This window comes from Struthio camelus, chromosome W, assembly GCF_040807025.1.
Source record: "Struthio camelus isolate bStrCam1 chromosome W, bStrCam1.hap1, whole genome shotgun sequence".
Classification (NCBI taxonomy): domain Eukaryota; kingdom Metazoa; phylum Chordata; class Aves; order Struthioniformes; family Struthionidae; genus Struthio; species Struthio camelus.
Window position 1 is genome coordinate 69132967 of NC_090981.1, and position 19773 is coordinate 69152739.

A 19773-nucleotide genomic window follows, 5' to 3' on the forward strand; every position below is an offset into this window, starting at 1 on the left:
CGTTAGTATTACACGTTCTTACCGTGTGCTCTGTTAGTGTGTGGTGACTAACATGAGATGAGCGCTCCAGAGCAAGCTTTGAAGTTTTCTTAGAAACTGGCAACTGGAGAGAAACCGCGCTGTGAACTTCTCTCGACAGCGCTGCCGTCTCCTCCAGGACTGCGGTGTTCTCTCGCTCGCGGGCCTGCCATCCCCGGTAACGGACATAACGAAGCTTCCGCAAGCTAAGCGTTGACCTCCGTGCCGCGGACAAACGCTGCTGGTGGGTCTCGGTGCCGCTCGCGTCTCCGCCGCGGCCACGAGCATCGAGCGTCTCCGCTCTGCTGTGAGTGCTTTGCACAGTCTTGCTCGGTTTGTAGTTAAGCTCAGTACGTTGCGTGGGTCAGGCGGTCGGACTGCCAGCGCGGCTAACGTTCGGATAAACCAAGGAGAAGTTGTGCTTTGCTTCTCTCCGCTCCGTGCAGCGCGGCTGGCGCACAGGCAGACGCGGCACCGGTAGGCGCAGCCTGTCCCTAGGAGCCCTCGCCTCTGCGCGCACCGGGTTACAGCCGTTGGCTAGTTCAGTCTGTGGCGGAGGGATTTGCTTAAGCCTCGATTAGAAAAGGCACTAATAACTTTGCCAAATATGGATATAGATTTAAATTTTTATATGTATAAATATGAAAGGGGGTTTGGGAGGCCCGTGTCAGTAAACTGAGTAAATGGCTGAGTAAGTACTTTCTTCCTATTTCCGCTGCTAGCGGTACCCCATTGCCATTATGGGTTGTCCTGTTACATTTTGATTCAATAAAATTCTGTCCTTTTGGCTGCATTTGAATAACGTTTGTTTGCCTGTCCTTGCTAGTTGCTGCTCAACAACTCTTTATCGTACGAATCAGTACGTAGTGGGATAGAAGCGATTGAAACCACAACTTCTCATTCATCGTAGTCTTGAAAATCTTAGTTTAAAAACATGTATCTAAGTAACGTTTTTTCATTTATACTAAGTTGTCTTTGAGAAGTATCGACCTAAAAGAGTAAAGCGCTGAATAAGATATGTTGCTTTGTGCAAGAGTTATGTAGCAGGTAGGATTTATCTGCCAGAAAGAAAAAACAGGTTATACAAGGAGTAAGTCCTGACTTCTCATCCTTGATTTAAAAACAATCTTTTTAGTTGACTTTACTGATAAACCGTCTAAAGTTATGGTGAAATAAATACTCAGTTGAAATCGGGAATTAATTATACACATTTTTGACTCTTCAAACAATTACATTTTGTTAACGCTTTAGAATTGTTCGTTCTGCTGGTTTAAGTTTTTGATTGCCCAAAAGTGTATAAATTAACTCAACCTTAAAAAAAAGTATCAGCCTATAACAGCAGGCTGAGAACAATATTATAAAACAATCCAATTTTTAATATGCTTGTTCAGTAATTGTTCTTTGCAAGCAATCATTATGTGCCACCTTGTTATACAGTAAGAATATTTATCTATATATTTAGAGATATTCCCTATCTATATGGGTAAAAATTTTCAGTTTTACACAACAAGGTATTAAATTAATTTTTAAAATAACAGACTTAATGTTAGTCCTGATTTAATGTAACCTTTTCCAGCTGATAATCCATAGGTGTAAAGAGACCTGATAATGTTGATTTTTTGCATGTTTAAGATTGCCTTTTGAAAACGTGAAATCCAGCTACAGGATTTTCAGAAATATCTAGGAAGCATCTTTTTCCAAAAATGCTTTGTTTTAATTTAGAAATTTGTAAAGCAAATTTGTAATCAGGAGGGCACCTAGGCTTAATAGTGATTCGTTAAACAGGTTGGTCTATCAAACCTAAGTAAGAGTCTCCCCTCTGCTACAGCAACCTCTCTTTGTTTCTGCTAACACATGGTATGTAATAACAAAATCTGAATAGCAGCACTAAAGAGAATGGAAGTTGACGATTCATAATTTTTCATGCATAACAAAAATTACTTTCCTTCCAAAATAATTGTAATTGAGCCTTTTCCTTTTCCTAGTGCAAGGGCAGTTGTATCACTGTCATCAGCCACAGCTGAATCTTTGGAAATCTCAAATTCTTCAACTGAAGGCTGCTCTTTTTTGCTGCAGTTTCCATGGAAATAAGTGTCAGATCATCGAAACTGGGTTGGGAGGGGAAAGTGAAGGAGGACTTTTAAAGTGACCAGTTATCCAAAAAAGGGTGAATGAAACAATCAGTTTCTAATTCCCTCTGTCTGACAGGTGATGGTTTTTACAGAGGTGACAGATCTCCTCTGCATGTTAAAGGCCCGTACGGTCATGCCATGTCAACTGGCAAGACTTCGCTTTATAGCATCTGTGTACTGTAAAGCAATGTATAGAGGTAATATCTTTTATTTGTTCAAACTAATACAACTGAAAAAGCCAAATTTGGGTACACCCAGCCTCCTTCAGGTCTTAAATAGAAACAAGATTTGCTGTATTTATTTAATAGTCTATTTAATGTCTGTGAATGTGCAACAAAGTGTTAGCTTTGAAATCCAAGGCTTTGTCTGAGAAAGATGCTATAATGGCATAGTACTATTAAAGTAAATCGCATAAAAAGATTATGCGGTTAAAGTAGGGATGTTAGCCTGTTATGAAACAGTTGAAGATTATTATGTTTTTGGAAAACATAATATATTTTTAAAGTATGCACTTCTAGAAACATTATCTAATATCTTTTCAGTCTTATTTTAGAGAGTTTTGTGTTAGAACAAGACAGCACTGACAGTCCTGAAAACTGCAATCTTCTGTTTAACTGCATAATGTTGATGGCAGAGGCAAGAGCAGTATTATCTCCCAGCTCCCAGCCTCGGTGCTAAAAATATTCCTCAGGGCTGATTTGAAGAGCATCGTTTCAGGAGACACTGTTTCTGTCCTCCTTGATGCAAATACCATCCTAAAAATTAATGAGTTGAACTTAGCAATTCCTGTCCATTGGAGCTAGACTCAGACTGCTGCTTTCTCCCAGGAGGCTTCTCAGAGATTTACGTTCTGAAGAGAGGAGAGCACTTTTTTTTTTTTGCTCTACCGAAAAAGGAGGATTTTATTCCTGGAAGAATCTTTTTCGAGCTTAATTTTGATTTTAAGCCCAGTGGGTAAATTGTTGGGTAATGCATCTGGGAAATGGTAAGGTCACCAGTGTTGGCGTAGTTCTTAGCTAGCTTAAGTTCAGCAGTTGTTTTGCCTGAAATAATTGCCATATTATCTTAACTGTTTGTCTTACGTTGAAGAATGTCTTCAAAGGCACAGCAAGTCTTGGTATTTTTGATATAGGAATTTTACTTCATATATGATACCTTGATGGAGATAGCTGCCAGAGAAGTCATTTAAAGCATACGCTGGAGCAGGAGCAAAGAGTGAAGCGGCTCTGGAGGCCCTTTGATAAAATGAGCTTGAGCCAAGTAATGGCACTGCCTCCTGGAGGTGTTCGCTTCTTGATACCTGACAGCTTTCGGCTGCAGCTGTGAGGTACAACTCCTTCTAAGGTACAGCGTTTTCAGAAGTTTGCATAGTAATGAACAGTTGCAAATACCTCTCAGATTTTCCTTAGTCCACCACAGTAAGTTTAAACTTGATTGCTAAATACTGCGGTGCTAGCAAGGTTTACAAGCCTTAGGGTAAGTAAGCTTTAGTCATGGACCAAATGGTTTCAGAAGCTGTGCTGCTGTTAACATGCATCGTATCCATTACTTTTGGCAGTATTTACTTGAGTAAGTTGCTCATTTGTCAGTGGAAGAATGTTCTTATGAATGTAGCAATAATTGGGATAAGTCTTAACTCTCAACTCTAGCAATTTCCATGTGGAAATTACCACTTTCCCAGAAGCTTGTACCGGTTATTACACAAACCAATTGCCTAATGACCAGTACATTGTTAAATATATAACATACAACTTTTTAAAGATTTCCTTTAGTCTGGGAAGCGACTTCTGAAGTTTTTGGGAAATTCTTTGTTTGTCTTAAGTTTGCCGGGCATCCGTATCTGTGATCTGAAATCCTTGACTACAGTTCTATGCTACAACAAGTAAGCTATTTTCTATCTGCAATCCTGTGAATCTGTTGCTGAATATTAATTTAGGTGGTGTTCTGCATCATGAGCAGTAATAATTCTGAAATTGGATTGTTTATTCTTTAGATATCTAAATATTATTGCCCTGAGGTTATATTAATTCTTGAAGCAGTGATGTAAAGCAAAGATGTGAAACCTATATATGGATTTATTTATTTTAATTTTTGGACTCACTGGTGAAAAATGACACATACTGGATAAGGCTTTAAATGTCAAGCCACAATTTCATTTCTTAACTACATATATTTTATAAAAATAACCAAACATAGTATCTAGTGTTTGGGTCCAGAAAACCTCTTATAACTCAGGTTTAAACAATACCAAAGTCCCTTTGTGCCTTAGGGGCTGCTTTGAGCAATGAAGAGATGTGACCTGCATGGCTCCAAGGGTCCTCACCCCTGTCTGCTACCAGGCCGTTTCCACCTGCAGTCACTCGGGGGCACCCACACTACTTCTCCTTGCATATCTGGAACCCGGTGCCCTCCTTGTGGGGTGATCTGCATGCTCTGAAAGTCCTTTGGCCTTCTTCAAGATAGGTCTTATCCTGTAGTCTATAGCTGAGTGAAGGTCAGTTTGGAGTGTGCTGGTCCTAGACATAGCCTTCCTCAGTCTGGTGTCTTTAACATGAGCTAGAGCATCTGCAGAATTTTAATAATATTACACAACATACTTGCAGACTGCCGCAGAACAATATGCGGTATGATTCCCTTCCCCACCCACCCACAAGAGTTCTGTCCTCTGCGTGTTAATTCTGCGTGCTATGGTGTCGTCATCACACGGAAAACGGATCAGAGCAAACTCCCGGCAGGTTGTCTGCGCTACCAAGGTGGAAACAAATTCTGGGAGGCTTAGGTGTCATAACGTTCATCGTGAGCTGAGCCCACTGACTGCTTTAGATGTGTATCTCCTCTAAGTATAAAACCTCCCAGAACTCCTCCTTTTCTCTGCAGCCTAGGTACTCTGGTGGAATCCTGTTCCAGTAATCCAGGAAGGAATCCTATGTTCCTGAATCCTCTTTAATACCTCTGTTATGTCTCTTAATATCTTTAATGTTTCTGATACGTTGATAAAGGGGTTTGATACGTTGATAAAGCAGTTACTGGCTTGGCAAGGAACAAAGTCTACATGGCAGGTGGAATCGAAATGCGCAGATATCACCTGGTTTTGCCTAAGGGATTAATTAGCAGCTGCTTTTCTTCCAAACCTAGGATATAAAATACTTGATTTACCTTGTATTAGCTGAGAATCACCACATATAGTGACTTGTTTGATTCCTAGTAAGCTTCTATAGTGCATTTTTTTTCCTCTCTTTTGTGAATAGGAATCTTTGTTCCCTTGCTACTGTTACATGCAGTTACAAACCTAGTATGCTTATCAGTCCCTAATATGCAAGAAAATGGGAGGGTGTAGTGATAGGTACTTGTAGCTGTTTCCTGAATCATGACCAATTTGGAGAGTGAACTGGTGGGCTATGGAGCCATAGATTAAAAAGCAAAGCCTGGAATTTAAGAGTTTCGATTGAAATTCTCTAAAGCTTAGTGACCGCACCTGGGATGCGATTTAGCATCACACTGTGCCAAACCCAGGTCCTCATAATTGCCATCACTGAATCAAATGATGAGTAAAAAAAAAAAACCTGTACGTAGCTGTGAATCAATGGTGTCATCCACTGAGGCCCCCTTCCCAGGTAGAGAAAAGGTAGTGAATTAGTCTGTGTTTGGTGCCTTTTCAGGCACTAAACCAATAGGAGGGATTCATAATCCCTGGGTTGTTAATCCGTCACGTCAACTGATGACCCTTAGTCATTTTGCTCATAATCTTTTTGGTGTGCTATTCCTATTGTGCCTTGTATTGATTTCAAATTTCTCATATTAACTTGGTGTGTAAGCCTTTCGTGTGTCATCTAAACACTTTCTGTAAGCATGACAGTATGTAGAATGTGTTTCTTGGGGTAATCCTTCAAGAGGTCCCCGCTTCATCGGTTTAAAACACGTTTGTGCGATGCAGTGCTCTTGTGGCATTAATGCCTTATCACCTCCTCTGATCGGTTTTCCTTCTCAGATAAGATCAGGTGCTCTCCCTGGCATCCCAAGCAGCACCAGGTATATCTCTGGTGGATTTAAAAATCAAAGAAGAAGAAAAAAAAATTCTGTTGCAATTGTAGAACTAGCTCCAGACATCCAGTAGGACAGTAACCTACTGAGCAAAAATTGTTTACCAGCTAATTGTTTGTGTTAGCAAGACTGATCTGTGACGGTCTGTGTGGTTTGTCAAGACGAGATCAAAAGCATTAACCGTAAAATCCCTGTCTCTTGACTTTCCTCGCCAAGGAAAGTCTTTCCTAGTTGCCACTGTGTGCCTGAATTTCATAGTCTTGAAGTAGTGAGTTTTGATGGCAGGGTTTTTTCTTCCCCTCTTAATCAACTGTGATATTTATAACATGTCCTACTGTTTATGCATGATGCAGACGACTAAGTCCTGGCCTCTGTCTTCATCTTCACCCTTGTTTCTTTCCGTTTGCTGTATGAGCAAGTAGGAGGTAGTTGTAATAGCAGGAGACAGGCAACTTGCCTGGAAGGCTGTCCTGGCTTCACCACTTTGGCTGTCTGCCCTGCAGCTATGGAAGATCTGGGGCAGCTGTGCGCCCCGTTTCTGCTCGTGAAAACCTATTCCTGAGTGCGTTCTTTTTGCCTTGGTCCTCAGAGGGACCTGCAGAGCGTGATCCTCTGTGGCCACTGTTTATAGCAGGAAGGGATGCTGGGTCATTCAGCTGTAGTCCCTCCTGGGAAGGAGGGAAGGAAAGCACCCATTGCTTCACTTAATCTGGTCTCCAAAGCAGGAGTCTGCCCTGCTGATTTTTGCTTGTCTCGCAGTGCCCCAGCAAATGATTCTTTTATGCCTCCTTCTCTTTGCCTCTTTGCCAGCCTCTCCTTTCCCCTTCTCCATTCCTTCTGCCCCGAGCCTCAGCGCTCGCTAGGGCAGCAGCCTCTCTTTCTCCTCAGTTCCGACTGGACTTTCTCGCACAGCATGAGCTTTGTGTTTTAAATGTTACTGTCTGCTCTTAAGGGAAACATGCCTGTGTCCCTGGTGAGTTCGCTTTTTAGAGCCTCTTTTTCTGGTCAGCTCCCAACGTGAGAGTCCCTGCGAAGATAGCTTTGGTTCACCAGTACGTCGCTCTTCTGCAGCTCGTCATGTCCTTCCTTTGTTACAACAGAAACCTTGGACCAGAGAGATGCCTTGACCGTGTCATTTCCTTGCAGGCCGTCTCTTTGAGTACTGTAACAGGAAACTCTTCTCTCACTCGCTTAGTTCGTTACTTTTTCCATCACTGGTAGATCTTTCTCGCTACTTCTCTTAAAAATGTTTTCCAAAGTATGTTTTAGCTCTGCATGGCTCTTCTCTTCTTATGCAAGGCGCTCCTCTCTGTGCATGTTTTATAGGATGTGATGATAGGAAGAACATAACTTCAAGCGTCAATATTAAGCAGGTGAGGGAGCTGTAAGTTTATAGCAGTTTCAGACTGTGAATCTTCCCAGAGGGTCATAGTTGCAATAAAAAAACAAAAGCTGTAAAAGTTGCCAGGCTGACATTTGAAACTATAAACAAAAGGTACCAAGGGGCTTATGCACATCTATATGACTTTAAGCTTCTGACTTGGTTGTTCTGAATTTCTTTCCCGACCTCTTTCCAATAACTTTAGTCTAAAGTTAGAATCCTGAATTGTCCTTCACGTATAGAAAATGCATGGTGTGAATTCCCCAAGCTGTCGTGCTGTGTTAAGTGGGAATTTAAAGGAATGAGAATCCTTAGTCAACATCTTGCATCATTTTACAAGTGAAGAATTGCAGCTGGTTGGATTAAACTTGTTTAAATAAAATCTTATAGCTGGTTACATAAAGAATAATTGTATCAATTTACTTTTATTAATACTGGACTTTACTATTTGATACAAATAGATGTACTGTGCTAAGAAAAAAATCAGCAACCTTTCCATAAATGCAGTTAATTGTATGCTTTAAGCATATGATTCATCACAGCAAAGTTAAAGAGAATATTCTTCTTAAAATTAGATATATTTATACATTTTAAAAGTACTGTTTTCTTAGTCTACGTTGAAGCTTTTGTAAGTGGATTGCTGAAAGGCCTTTCAAAGTTAAGAAGAACCGTTACTGTTGGTGCTGTCTGATCTCATTTTCTTCTAAATAAAAGTATTTTTCATAGAGATGGAGGCCTGATATAAAATTTGTAGCAGTTTCTTGTAGCATGTGTTTTTACAGCAGTTGACTTTATAATGTTTTACAGTATTTTTCTGTACCTTTCTATATAGTCAGATAAGTTTTCAAAGTAGTAATTTAAAGCAGCAGTTATCTATATCATGCACGGAAAACCTGACATAAGTTTAAAATATATATAAAGAGCCATACCTTTTAATATTGTTTTCACTTTTCAGATGGCTGTAGTTTGGATAGCTGTAATTCAAAAATAAAATAGGATGTAAACCACACTGAACTCTTAAAAAAAGATCCTAGTTTCAAAAGCACTTGTGTATACCAAAAAATTTAATTTCACCTACTTACGCATGAGAGTAAAAGGTTAGAGTTCTGCATTTCATCCTTTTACCAGTCTTTGCACATTGATAAATAAATAAATCATCTAAGATTCAATAGGCCAATTGCAGTATATAATAGCTATTCAGAGGCAATTAAACTGCCTTTTTCCACGCCGGCGTGTGAGCGCGCCCTTTCGCAACCTTCAACTTGATTTGTGGTGATTCAAAATTAACTTAAAAGTCTTGTTTGCTGACAGCTTAAAGCTTAATTGACTGAAAGCCAAATAGAGCGCGTTCTGCATTCAACGCTAGCGCCGCCGATGAAGCCGCGCGCACATGGCGCCCGTTGCAAGGCAGCGCTTGGCGCGCGGTCCTGGCGCCGGCCCGCAGCCTCGCGGTCTCTGCTCGCGCCGCGTTGGCTCTCGCTCGGACCGGCCCCGCTGCGGCCGCTGGGCGTTGAGCCTCTTCTGCAGCGCCCGGTATCGTTCCCCGCTCCCTCGGTGGCGCCTTGTCTTTTCTTCCAAACAAACGTGCAGGTACCTTTTGGAAGAGAGATTTGTTTTTCCTGTTTCTGTATTACAGAAAATGAGAAAAAGATAATGAATCAGAAAGTGAGAAGTATGTAATGTTGGTTTCACTCTTGGATTAAAATATCCAATTGAAGGTAGAGTCACCCATAGTTTGAATAAAATTTGTGAGAATATTAAAGAAAATATATTGCTGAACAAGCAACATGTAAGTATTAAAACAGTTGTTTCATAGTAATCAGTCCATTCTGTCCATAGGGTGCGGGGCGAGATCTGAAATGTTGTTACGTGCCTACTTTGTCGTGGCAGGTAATATCAGGGGTTCAGAGCACGTGTGTTAGGGTCCCGAAAGAATGCTGCAAAATACATCCCCAGATGCTTTCATTGCATTACGCTGGGAAAAAGTTCCTGGGGAAATCCAGCGCTTGGTCTAAATCACCTTTCTTTGCTATGCTGCTAATTGCTTTCCTTTTCTCCTGAACTTGCATGCATTTGTATAAAGGTTTTGTGGAGGAAATGCTCTGCACTGCTTGTCACTCCTCTGTCACCGTTGGTTAAGTGCAGCTTTGGTGCCTCTGCCATTGAATTTTTCCCCCGACTCTTCCCGGTGATAACAAGGATGCGAAGCACCATAGAAGTGGCAGCAAATAAATATTGGAGAGAGATTTTTTTCTCGTAACAGAACGATCTCAAAGATATATTGAATCACTTCAAATTAAATGAAGTCTTTAAGCAGTAGGAATGTATTTTAATCAATTAAAATCGGAAATATTTTAAGAGCAAATTACTTTAAGTTGTCCCGATAGATATGTCAGAATAATGTTAAGTCAGCTTACATGTTTTCTACTGTAATTTTTTTAAACTTCTGTTCACAGGAAAGTCTAATTTTAGTATATAAAAGATAAAGGACATAGATTCTGATATCGATCTATTTCTTACTAATTTCTGGGCAAATCACAGCTATCTAATTTTATCCACTTCATTGATTTCTGATAGGAGCAACATCTTTTCATAAAGCATCAGGCAAAGTTTCAGTTCAGTTTGAAAATGACTGTGATTTAAAATCGTTTGTTACTCTTGTGTTCCTTCCAGTGAAATTGTAATAGTTCTTCAGAATGTCAAGTCTAGGTTTGTACTGGTTTCATCACAGTTTTATCTCTCTGAAACTTGAGAATCAATTTTTTAAAAAATGATTCTTATAAGCAGCTTATTAAAAGCTCTTTTGGGGGGGGGGAAAATCGTGTTTACTTTTTTTTGACTTTTAATTATGTGCAAACTAATTGCTCCTAATATGAATATTAAGGATATGATCTTTCACTCTTTGGGAGTTGGTTTGCATCATGGAATTATGATTGTGTATGATTTAATAGTAGAGTTATTCAAATACTCAGAGTTGCCCTATGCTTATAAAGCTATTAGATAGACGCTGCTGTGTAGTTTTGGTAAGGCTGCTGGTCTCATGTAGAAAATGGGCTTTCCTGTATTTAGTAAGTACTCTTTGCAACCACGCTTCTTATAATATATTGTAGTTTACTAGAATTTTCTCTCTGCTGTAACATTCCGTTTATGACGGAGTATCTCACTATATTGAATGTCTGGGAACATAAAATGGGTGAAGATGATGATCCTTTCCTGTGAGGGGGACAGAGCGCTGGCCCAGGTTGCCCAGAGAGGTGGAGGAGTCTCCTTCCCTGGAGATGTTCACAACCCGCCTGGACGCGATCCTGGGCAGTGTGCTCTAGAGGACCCTGCTGGAGCAGGGGGGTTGGACGAGATGATCTCCAGAGGTCCCTGCCAACCTCAGCCCTTCTGTGATTCTTCTCACAGAGCGCAGGGCAGTGAAAGACAGCCTACGACCAAATGGATTCTCTCTCTGCTGTTCAGATGGAGGAGAATAGTTCATATTTTTACTAAATACGTTTGCTTTTATTTAAAGCTCCGACTTAATACATCCAAACTTTCCTTATTATTAGTAACACTGAAACGATAACAATCAAAATTTTGAAACGGCGTCATAAACATTTAAACGTGTGTGTTAACGACGAGGCGCTTAGTCAAGCTTCGTGGGGCAGTACGTGCCCGCGGACGAGCGCAGCTCCTCTGCTTGGTGGCCTTCCGAAAGGGAGCAGGGAGCGCACAGGTCACAAGCCTTTGGTGAGAGACGGGGAGTTTAATGCTAATAGAAAATAGATTAATGTATGCCTGTGTATGCCAAAAATGAAACTTATTACTGCTTTACTTGCTGTTGAGTATTCAATAGCTATTAAATGATTTTTTTCTCTATTGTGTTAGTTTGTTAGGGACAGCAAGTGACTGGCAATAGCAACTTCAATATTTGCAGTTACATGGGTGAAAGTAGTTTGTTACTGGTTTAAAGTAGCCTCGTTATAAAGCAACAAGTGGCACTCAAGTCAGTGTTTCCTACAGCAAAAAAGCTGCAGTGAGACCTAATAAAAGTCTATAGCTGTATGAAAGTAGTTATTAAAATATCTTCTATCATTAGCTTAATCTGAATACCTGAAGCACTCTCATTTAGGCAGTGCTGTTCAGCGTTTCCAACTGAGATAAGGTATGAAACATTTTTGGTACATCCTGAGTGTGTAAGTAAATAATTCCTGGTACAGTTTATGGGTATTCTTTTATTTGCTTACAAGGTAAAAGAAAGCAGTTTAAATGCTCATTTATAAATTTTTTAAGGCATGCTTTCTGGGTGAAATTGCCTTGCCAGCCGTGGAAGCCTGGAAGTTGCGTATACGTTGGTTTTGCAGCGGAAGTGTGTTGTTTCCAGGTGTGCTGTAGCAAGGAAGTACGTTGTTAAAGAGCGATATCAACATCCCTGAGTGCTAATGAGCACGCAGTAGTCTATACGAACGCTTAGTGGACGCTGAACAAATTCAGACGTTAAGCTTTTTAGGAAGAATGAGTGATGGCTAATGATTATTTAATGACAGGTCTCTGGACTGAAAGGCACTTAGCACTCAAAGCGTACTGCAAAGCCTATTCCTCAGAGCTTCCGACAGGTTTATTTGGTCTCACCTTGAGTAGAGCAGTGCAGTATTGATTTCACTGGTGTGGATTTAAGCGCACTATTGGCTTAGACTAGCACCACCTATGCAGAAGAAAATCAGTGCCTTAACCCTTAAGGTTGTGCATAGCTGCTCTTTAATATTTGATTATAGGCTAACAGATCGCTGGCAGATTTTACCTTGAATACTGCCTTTTTTAATTAGCGAATACACTGCAGTTTTTCCAGTAATGTGTATTTTGTAACACGCCATATGGATAAACTGTAGTGGTGTACATGTGGGTTCTGATCAGACGTGGCTGAGGGGATCAGAACTCTATTTTAAGATATAACCTCCTAAATGAAATATTTAATGAAGATGAATTTTATGTTTAGTTTTTTGGAAGCATTTTGGTGGCTGAAAACGTCTTTTCTAAAAGTATTGTTCTCTAACGATATAATACTATTATTCACCATGACAGTTTTTGGCATTGTCCTCTGTAAGCTGCTGCAGCTGACCTGCCCAGAACCGTGTTACTGGCACTGCAGAGGGAATATACTATTAGAAAGCAAACAGAAAACGTCCTGCTTTTCATAATGCAGGCTATTTTTGGCATACTGATATTAAATTATTCAACTAGTCTATCGTAGATGACTTGTGAAACGTTTCCTGTTATGTTTAAAAAAAAAAAAAAAAAGGTTAAAGACTTCCATTTTTTACAGTAGTAACAGCGCTCCATTATTTCAAATACTTTCCTGAGGACACTAAAAGAATATAACAAGACGAGTATTATTAAATAAATCAAAAAGCATGCCGCTAGGGAGCAGATCCTTTAGGGGAAGAAGAGGGAGAGGAAAAAAGAAAGCTTTTGTTTTGATTCCAGAGTCATTGTTTCACTCATCCTTACGTGAATTTATTTTCAAGCAGTGTTGTCAAGTGCTCTTTTGTTACCTAAATATGTACGTATGTCTCTTGAAAACGGGCACGTTTTTATCAGTGAGAATAATAGAAATGTACAGGAAACTTTCATAGAACTTGGCTATTTTATTCTTACAGCCCCTTCCTTGTCTAATAATTTGGTAGCAGTTATCGTTATAAAACACAGTAAAAGATTCATTTAAAAATACTAATAGTTGCTGCACTAAAATGCCTGCACTTGTTTTCTTGAGCACATTTTATTCAGTGTGCATTTCAATTCTATAAAAATATACTGTGTAGTGTTATTTATAAGTCTTTTATAGCTCATATCCCAATTATTGGAATGATAAAAAGACTGATTACAAAATGAGTTAAATGTTAATGAAATTATGTTCAGTTCTACATCTCATGTTCTTCCTACATCAGCGCAGTTTAGAAGTACTCTGAAAGCAACAAAATGACAATGCTAAAAATGCTTAACGAGGGTAGAAATCCTGGGTTTCAGAGATAACAACCACGGATAGTCTCCCCTCCGACTTGCCGCTGAGTTGTCAGATTTCTGTGGTGCACTGAACTGACTCGTATATTGACTGTCGTGATGGCAGTCAAGCTCGAAACTAGTTTTTAAAATATAAGAGAGAAAAAGATAATCAGTTTTGCAAAATATGTGAGCACATCAAACATGTGATTCTCTGTTCTGTCTTACCCTCCTGTAAATCTCATAAATACATTAAAGACTGTGGCATTGCTCCACATTAAGAGAGACAAAGATCACCACTTCTGCAATGCATGAATTTTCCATCTTTGCAGATTTTTTTTTTTTACCCCTCAGTGGATAGAAGACTGGAAACAGAAATAAATTGCTCCAAGGGAGAAACTTTTATGTATTTGCCTTTTTCTTTTAAGTGGTAGGGGAACGGGTGCCTAATTTAAACCTTAATAAGATAGCTTTAACTTTGTCGTGCACTTGGCGGCGCGAGATGATATATTCCACCCGGTTGACTGTCCTTTCACAAGTTTTCGAGTACACAGTATTTCATCAGAAGAGGTCTTGCTATATTATTAAGAGTTACCTTTTAGTATAAGCGTTTTGAGTGCATCTAGGGAATGAGGAAATAGGGAAAGACGTTGTGGAAACGCATTGTCTTGGACGTGGGTGGACAAAGCACCGAGGGGAGAAGGCATTGCACGTTCGCGTCAGCGCTTGCCCTTCCAGGCAGCACGCTCGGTTTCTAAGTGGAGGCTGGGCGCAGCTGGAAAAATTCAACAAAGCCGTAGCCCTAAATACAGACTTTTTCCTCTTATCGGACCAAATTTTGTCTTGTGTATTGCATTTAGGTCCTAGTACTAAGAACAAATAGTATTTTAAGAATGTTTGCATTACCATGCACTGTATTTAGCAAAAAACCCACTTTTTTAGGAAGGAACAGGGTGGATTTGGGGGAGGGAGGGGTTAGAAAAATTAAGTACCTTCCTGCCACAGCAATGTGTTTAATGCAAACTAACCCAAACTGCAAGGAGATGCTATGTAGTCACTAAATATCTTTTTTTAAAATTATTATTATTATTATATAAGAGGAAGTTTTAAAGAACTCAACCATATTGGTGGTATCAAATCACCTTTTGGTGTTGCACACGCGCGCCCTGCCATGCAGCCAGGGTACTTGGGGACCAGTAGGGGTCATAATGCACACTTGTAATTTTTTGCATTTCGGGATAGCCCTCCACCCTTCTCAGCTCCTGATACGGTGGCTCTGTGGAGGGCTTGTCCCTGCTTAGCCGGTGGAGGGAGCTGTTTATATAGAAATAGCTGATCTTGCAAGCACTCACAACATTTTAAATAACGTGAGCCTAGTAATGAGTAACAACAGTTTTTATAGGGTTAGATGAAGTGGATTACTTTCTCAGCCTTGCTGTATTTTTCGCATAGTCACTTTGTTGTTATTTCTTTATAGTAATTCTCAGTTCTGATTTTATTTTAAATGTTATTGCTTTATAAGCTTCCAGAAGCACTGAAATTGTTAAAATTATTTTTCTGTATATGATTTTGAAAAACTAGAAATATAGGAAAAGCGGTAGCGTGGCTTTGCGTTTTAAGAGTCTTGAACAATTAAAGCTGAAGAAAAGAAGTATCTTTTATAAGTACACATAGCATGCGTTTTAACACATATGATACATTTTTACATATATGATGCATGTTTAAATTTTTTTGCAATATCCTTTTTTAGGTAGCATTATATAAATTTGTTTTCGGTGAGGAAATGACACTGTTCAAAGAAACAATTATTTAAGAAATATTTAAATTTACTGACATGAAAATATCATGCAATTTATTTTGCGCTCACGTGAGTGTGAACAAAATCACGTTTCCCCCTCATAGCTATTGCACGTCCTTTTCTAACGATCCATGTCTCACAAAGAAGCTCTTATGGTTTCAAATCTAAACAGTTGCAGTGATTGTTGCTAATAATGTAACATCTGCCATGACCACGTTTTGGTGTATGTTTGTCTCTGGCATCTGATGCGAGGACTCTGAGGATTTCCTGAGTTTAGCTAACTATACTTTTTCAGCAGGACTGGAAAAAAAATAGAGTGAGATGGAGAGAAATCCTTCCCCCCACCTGCTCACTTGCAACCCCCCTCCACCATTATAAATAAGCAGAAGAAATGCAGAGATAGGGACCTGGCAAACAGGAAGGAAAAGTTTCGGTGCTTTTCATGGAGTTCGTTTTGCAAGTTCTCATCCTTAGATAGTGACTTCTGACTCTCAACTACTATATTCAGTGCTGTGAAATGTGAACTGTGACGAAAATCAAGAGGACTTGCGTGTTTTGGTTTTCTTCACAGCCTTAAAGTACCAGATTTGGATGCAAGGTCTAGGTTTTCTTCCTGATTTGATGCAAAATACATTTGTGACCTTGGGCAAATAACATTATTCATTTAGGTCTTTGCGTTTCTGTCCTCTAAGGTGAAAGTCATATTTCTTCACCCCTGTCTTTTCATACTATGTTATATATCTCTCTCTATATCTCTCTCTATATATTTTCTAATGCACTAAGCCCCGAAGAAGGCCTGCCCCGCCGTTGGGACGTGCCTGGCGGTGGGTATCTGTGTTATCAGCTTGGAATTCCCTGGCCAGTAGTAGAGCGTATGGCACGGAAATGGGGCTGTAAAAGATCTTTCTGGCATTTTTCACTTTAAAGGATTTTGTGCACATTAGTTGTTGTGACTAAACGTCAGTGATTACATTTGCATTTACAACCTCTGGCATAATTACAACTTTGTAGTTAGTTGTCATTCGTTGTAGTTTATAACACTTTGGTTCATTGGCTCTCCTTAACTCCAGCAATATGATGGAGCGCATCTGGGAAGCTTTTTTGGTGGAACCTGCTCAGGTAGCAACATACGTTCTGATGGTGTAGGCTGATAGTAATAAATTGGTCTAGCACCTAGTTTTGTAAGGTTTTAATACCTAATACAGTAACAGAGTACCATCAATATGTGCCTAATAGCAGATATAAAGTATCTGATAGTAGTCCATCTCTCATAAAACCGCCTTCAGCCTTAATTCAAATCCATTGATTCCTATTCCAGTTAAACCTGAAGAACTTGATTTGTCTTTTAATCCTTTTATTGTAAGCTAGGATAAAATTAATTTTACCCAAGAACTGTGCAAAGCCAATTAACATGATCTTTAGTGTTATTTAGTAAAGTGCTTCAAACTGTTAAATTTATCCTGACCTCGTGGCTGCACTCTCTGACTGCTTTTTAAATGAAGTAATCAATATCTGCCAGCCTTTTAAACAGTCTAAACTTCTGAAATGTTTTACCTATATTTTAAATGGTTTATAAATACGCTCAGTCGCTTTGTGAAATCTCTCAAGCTGTTTAGCGCTTTCCTCCGTGCAAGTTGTCTACCTGCAATTTTCGAAAGATCTTACGTTTTGAAAGGTTGCAGTACGCTCATTTTCTCCCCAACAAAAAAAAAAAAAAACCAACAACAACCGAGCTAAGTAAATAGATGGAAATGACAGATTTCTCGGTTGTGGTGCAGTACAGGAAATATGTTGTTTTTACCGCTAAAAACGTAGAGCGCTTTTGTCCTTTCACCGGCGTAGCTTCTGTTTTCCACACAGAGCTATTTGAGGTTATTAATTTTCTGACTGTGATAGGGTGATCAACCGTCCTGCCAAGAAAATGGATCTCTGTGTCACCCTTTAGCGTGATTAAACGGAGGCGCGTCGCTGTGAGAAAATACCAGATTTTCCTGAGACAAATGACACCGTCGGAAGGACTGCTTTCATAGACCTGATTCCGTTTTGAAATCTCCCCTACGGCTGCCGGTTTATTTGCCGGGTGCAATTAGCACAATTAGTCGCGGGGCAGGCAGCTGATCGCCCGTTCCCACTGGCGATGTGGGGAAGGAACGGCGAAAGCGTTTCGGCGCTCGTTCCCCCTCCGGCGGAGGCCGTTCCCGCAGGGAGCGACGTGGCCCCATCCAAGAGCGTGCCTGGCCGTCGCCGAGCGGCGAGCCTCCGCCGGAGGGACCGGGCGGTTTTAGATTTTGGGTGTTTTTTCCCCCCGGCGTTTTGAGGCGGGCGCTCGCTGCGGCCGGTTCGTCGTCTGCAACGGACACCTGGGAGCGAGCTGGTGCGGGGCGGACAGCCCAACGGCTGCCTCGAGAGCCCTGCCCGCTGGCTGAGGAAGGGGTTAAGGCGCCGCCGAGGCCGAAGGAGGTGGGGGGCGAGCGCCCCCCTTGTTTAATTTCCTGCTGGAAGGCGCACATGTGCGCTGTGTCCGGCGGCGCGGGGCGGCGCGCCGGGGTCAGCGCCTCGCCTATTGATCAGCCGCCCGCGCTGCCGGCTCCGGCAGCTGCTTCGTTGCCCGCTCTCAGCGCCCGCTGCCCCGCGTTAGAACAGAAATCCATAACCGGGGCTGCGCTCATCCGAGCGGGGCAAGAAACTAAATTGAACGGTATAAAACAGAGCAGGAGCAGGAGTTTGCGCCGATTCATCTTGCTCCGAGACGTCAGGCGGGCTCCCGGCCGGAGCAGCCGCTCCTTCTCCTCGGCCGCGCGCGCGGCGGCGGGGGAAGCTGATAAGCGATGGCTCGACAATTAAAACTCCTAAATTTAAGCTTTGCCCGTCACAGTTCTCATCCCTCTTCCTGTGAAGCTGTTAGATTAACTTATTTACGTGGTAGTTGCCCTCCCCTTGGGCTGGCAGGTCGCCGTCGCGGCGGCGGCGCCTGGGCTCCGGTGGTCCTCCAAGGCCCCGTCTAAAACGTGGCTCGGTTTTCTCGCGGGTAGCGGCCCGTTGTCCCTCGCAAAGAGAGGCGTTCGGCGGAGCCGCGCCGGTTCGCCCCCCGTTACTCTGCGAGCTTGTGAGTCTCCTTTAATGCCAGGTGGTGCCTTCCCGCTTCTCGGCAGGGATTTAACAGCAGTGCTGTAAGGAGGGCCGAGACTTCGTTATTTTTGTACGATACGTGGTAGCGCGTTTGCTAGTGTACTGTGGAGTAGTATTGTAAATAAAAGGGAACGGTAGCTGTCAGGATAAACGAATACCGTATTTTCGTTCCAGTAAATTTCTTCTCCGGGTTTTGTCTCTTTGCTCCGAAAAAGCGTCATCTGCTTCGTGAAATTACGAATCCCTGGGCTACGTTAGACTACCGATGTAAAACTAATAGTTTTGTTTAAAATTTGTAATTCAGTGAGGTTTTTCCAGCATTTTTGAAGATGTTTGTTAAAATACCATACGTAACGTTGTAGTGTACGAAAATACTAATTCAGCTGAAAGGCATATACTGTTATGTTAAAATTCATAAAAATTGCGATAAGAGCATGCTGTTGTTTCAGTGACTGTCCTCATATGTGATACAAACATACAATTTTGAATATCCGTTTTATGAAGAAACAGCTGATTACTTCTTCAGCTGAACTTGTTACTCGGATTTAAAGTAAACAGGAAGGAAGCCGTACCTCACCTTTCAGAGAAGGTTGGTTAACAAACCCAGAATTCCCTGTGCTTCACTCCAAATGAAGAAATAAAACTGTGAAGTTGGAACAGTTTCCGGATGGTTGATATTTCTGGGACATCTTGACGATTTTTTGATGGTGGGTGTCACTGGAGACAGACGTTACAGTGGCTGCGTCTGGACTTGGATCACGCCTGGTAGGTTTGGAGAAGCAGAGTGGAATCAGACCAAGCAGCTGAACGCCTGGCGATGGAAGCGAGCTGTGCTGAAGACACGTTCTAAGTTAAATGGAATCCATGTCGTCTCTTTCTCCCGGAAAGGACAACTTTGTCTGGAGTACTGGAAAACAACCCTGCTTTTGATTTTCCTCATATTTCTTATTTTTCATTTTAGGTTGTCTGTCTGGTCTCCCACAAATGAAAAAAATATCTACCTCGTATGAAGAGAGAAGGAAGCAAGCTACCGCCATTGTTTTGCTTGGAGTGATTGGAGCAGAGTTTGGAGCTGAAATTGAACCTCCAAAACTTTTGACTCGGCCACGCAGTTCTAGTCAAATTCCTGAGGGATTTGGTTTAACTAGTGGTGGATCAAATTATTCCTTGGCAAGGCATACATGTAAGTATCCTGGGTACTATTTTCCCTTGTTTTGATTTTTTTTTTTAATTATGTTATTGTTTTACTTATATTTCAGGACAAATCTGTTCATTAAGAATTTCCTTTCGGA

At 41.1% G+C, this 19773-nt stretch overlaps 1 protein-coding gene across 3 annotated transcripts in view; it reads left to right on the plus strand.

Moving 5' to 3' along the window:
• The window catches only part of LOC104138517 (WD repeat-containing protein 7), a 177384-nt gene that overhangs the window by 68677 nt on the left and 88934 nt on the right, over positions 1–19773 (plus strand). For all 3 annotated transcript variants that reach the window (XM_068925161.1, XM_068925162.1, XM_068925163.1), the window contains one exon: positions 19443–19664. In XM_068925161.1, the coding sequence (XP_068781262.1) occupies positions 19443–19664 (222 nt within the window). The remainder of the gene's footprint in view (positions 1–19442; positions 19665–19773) is intronic.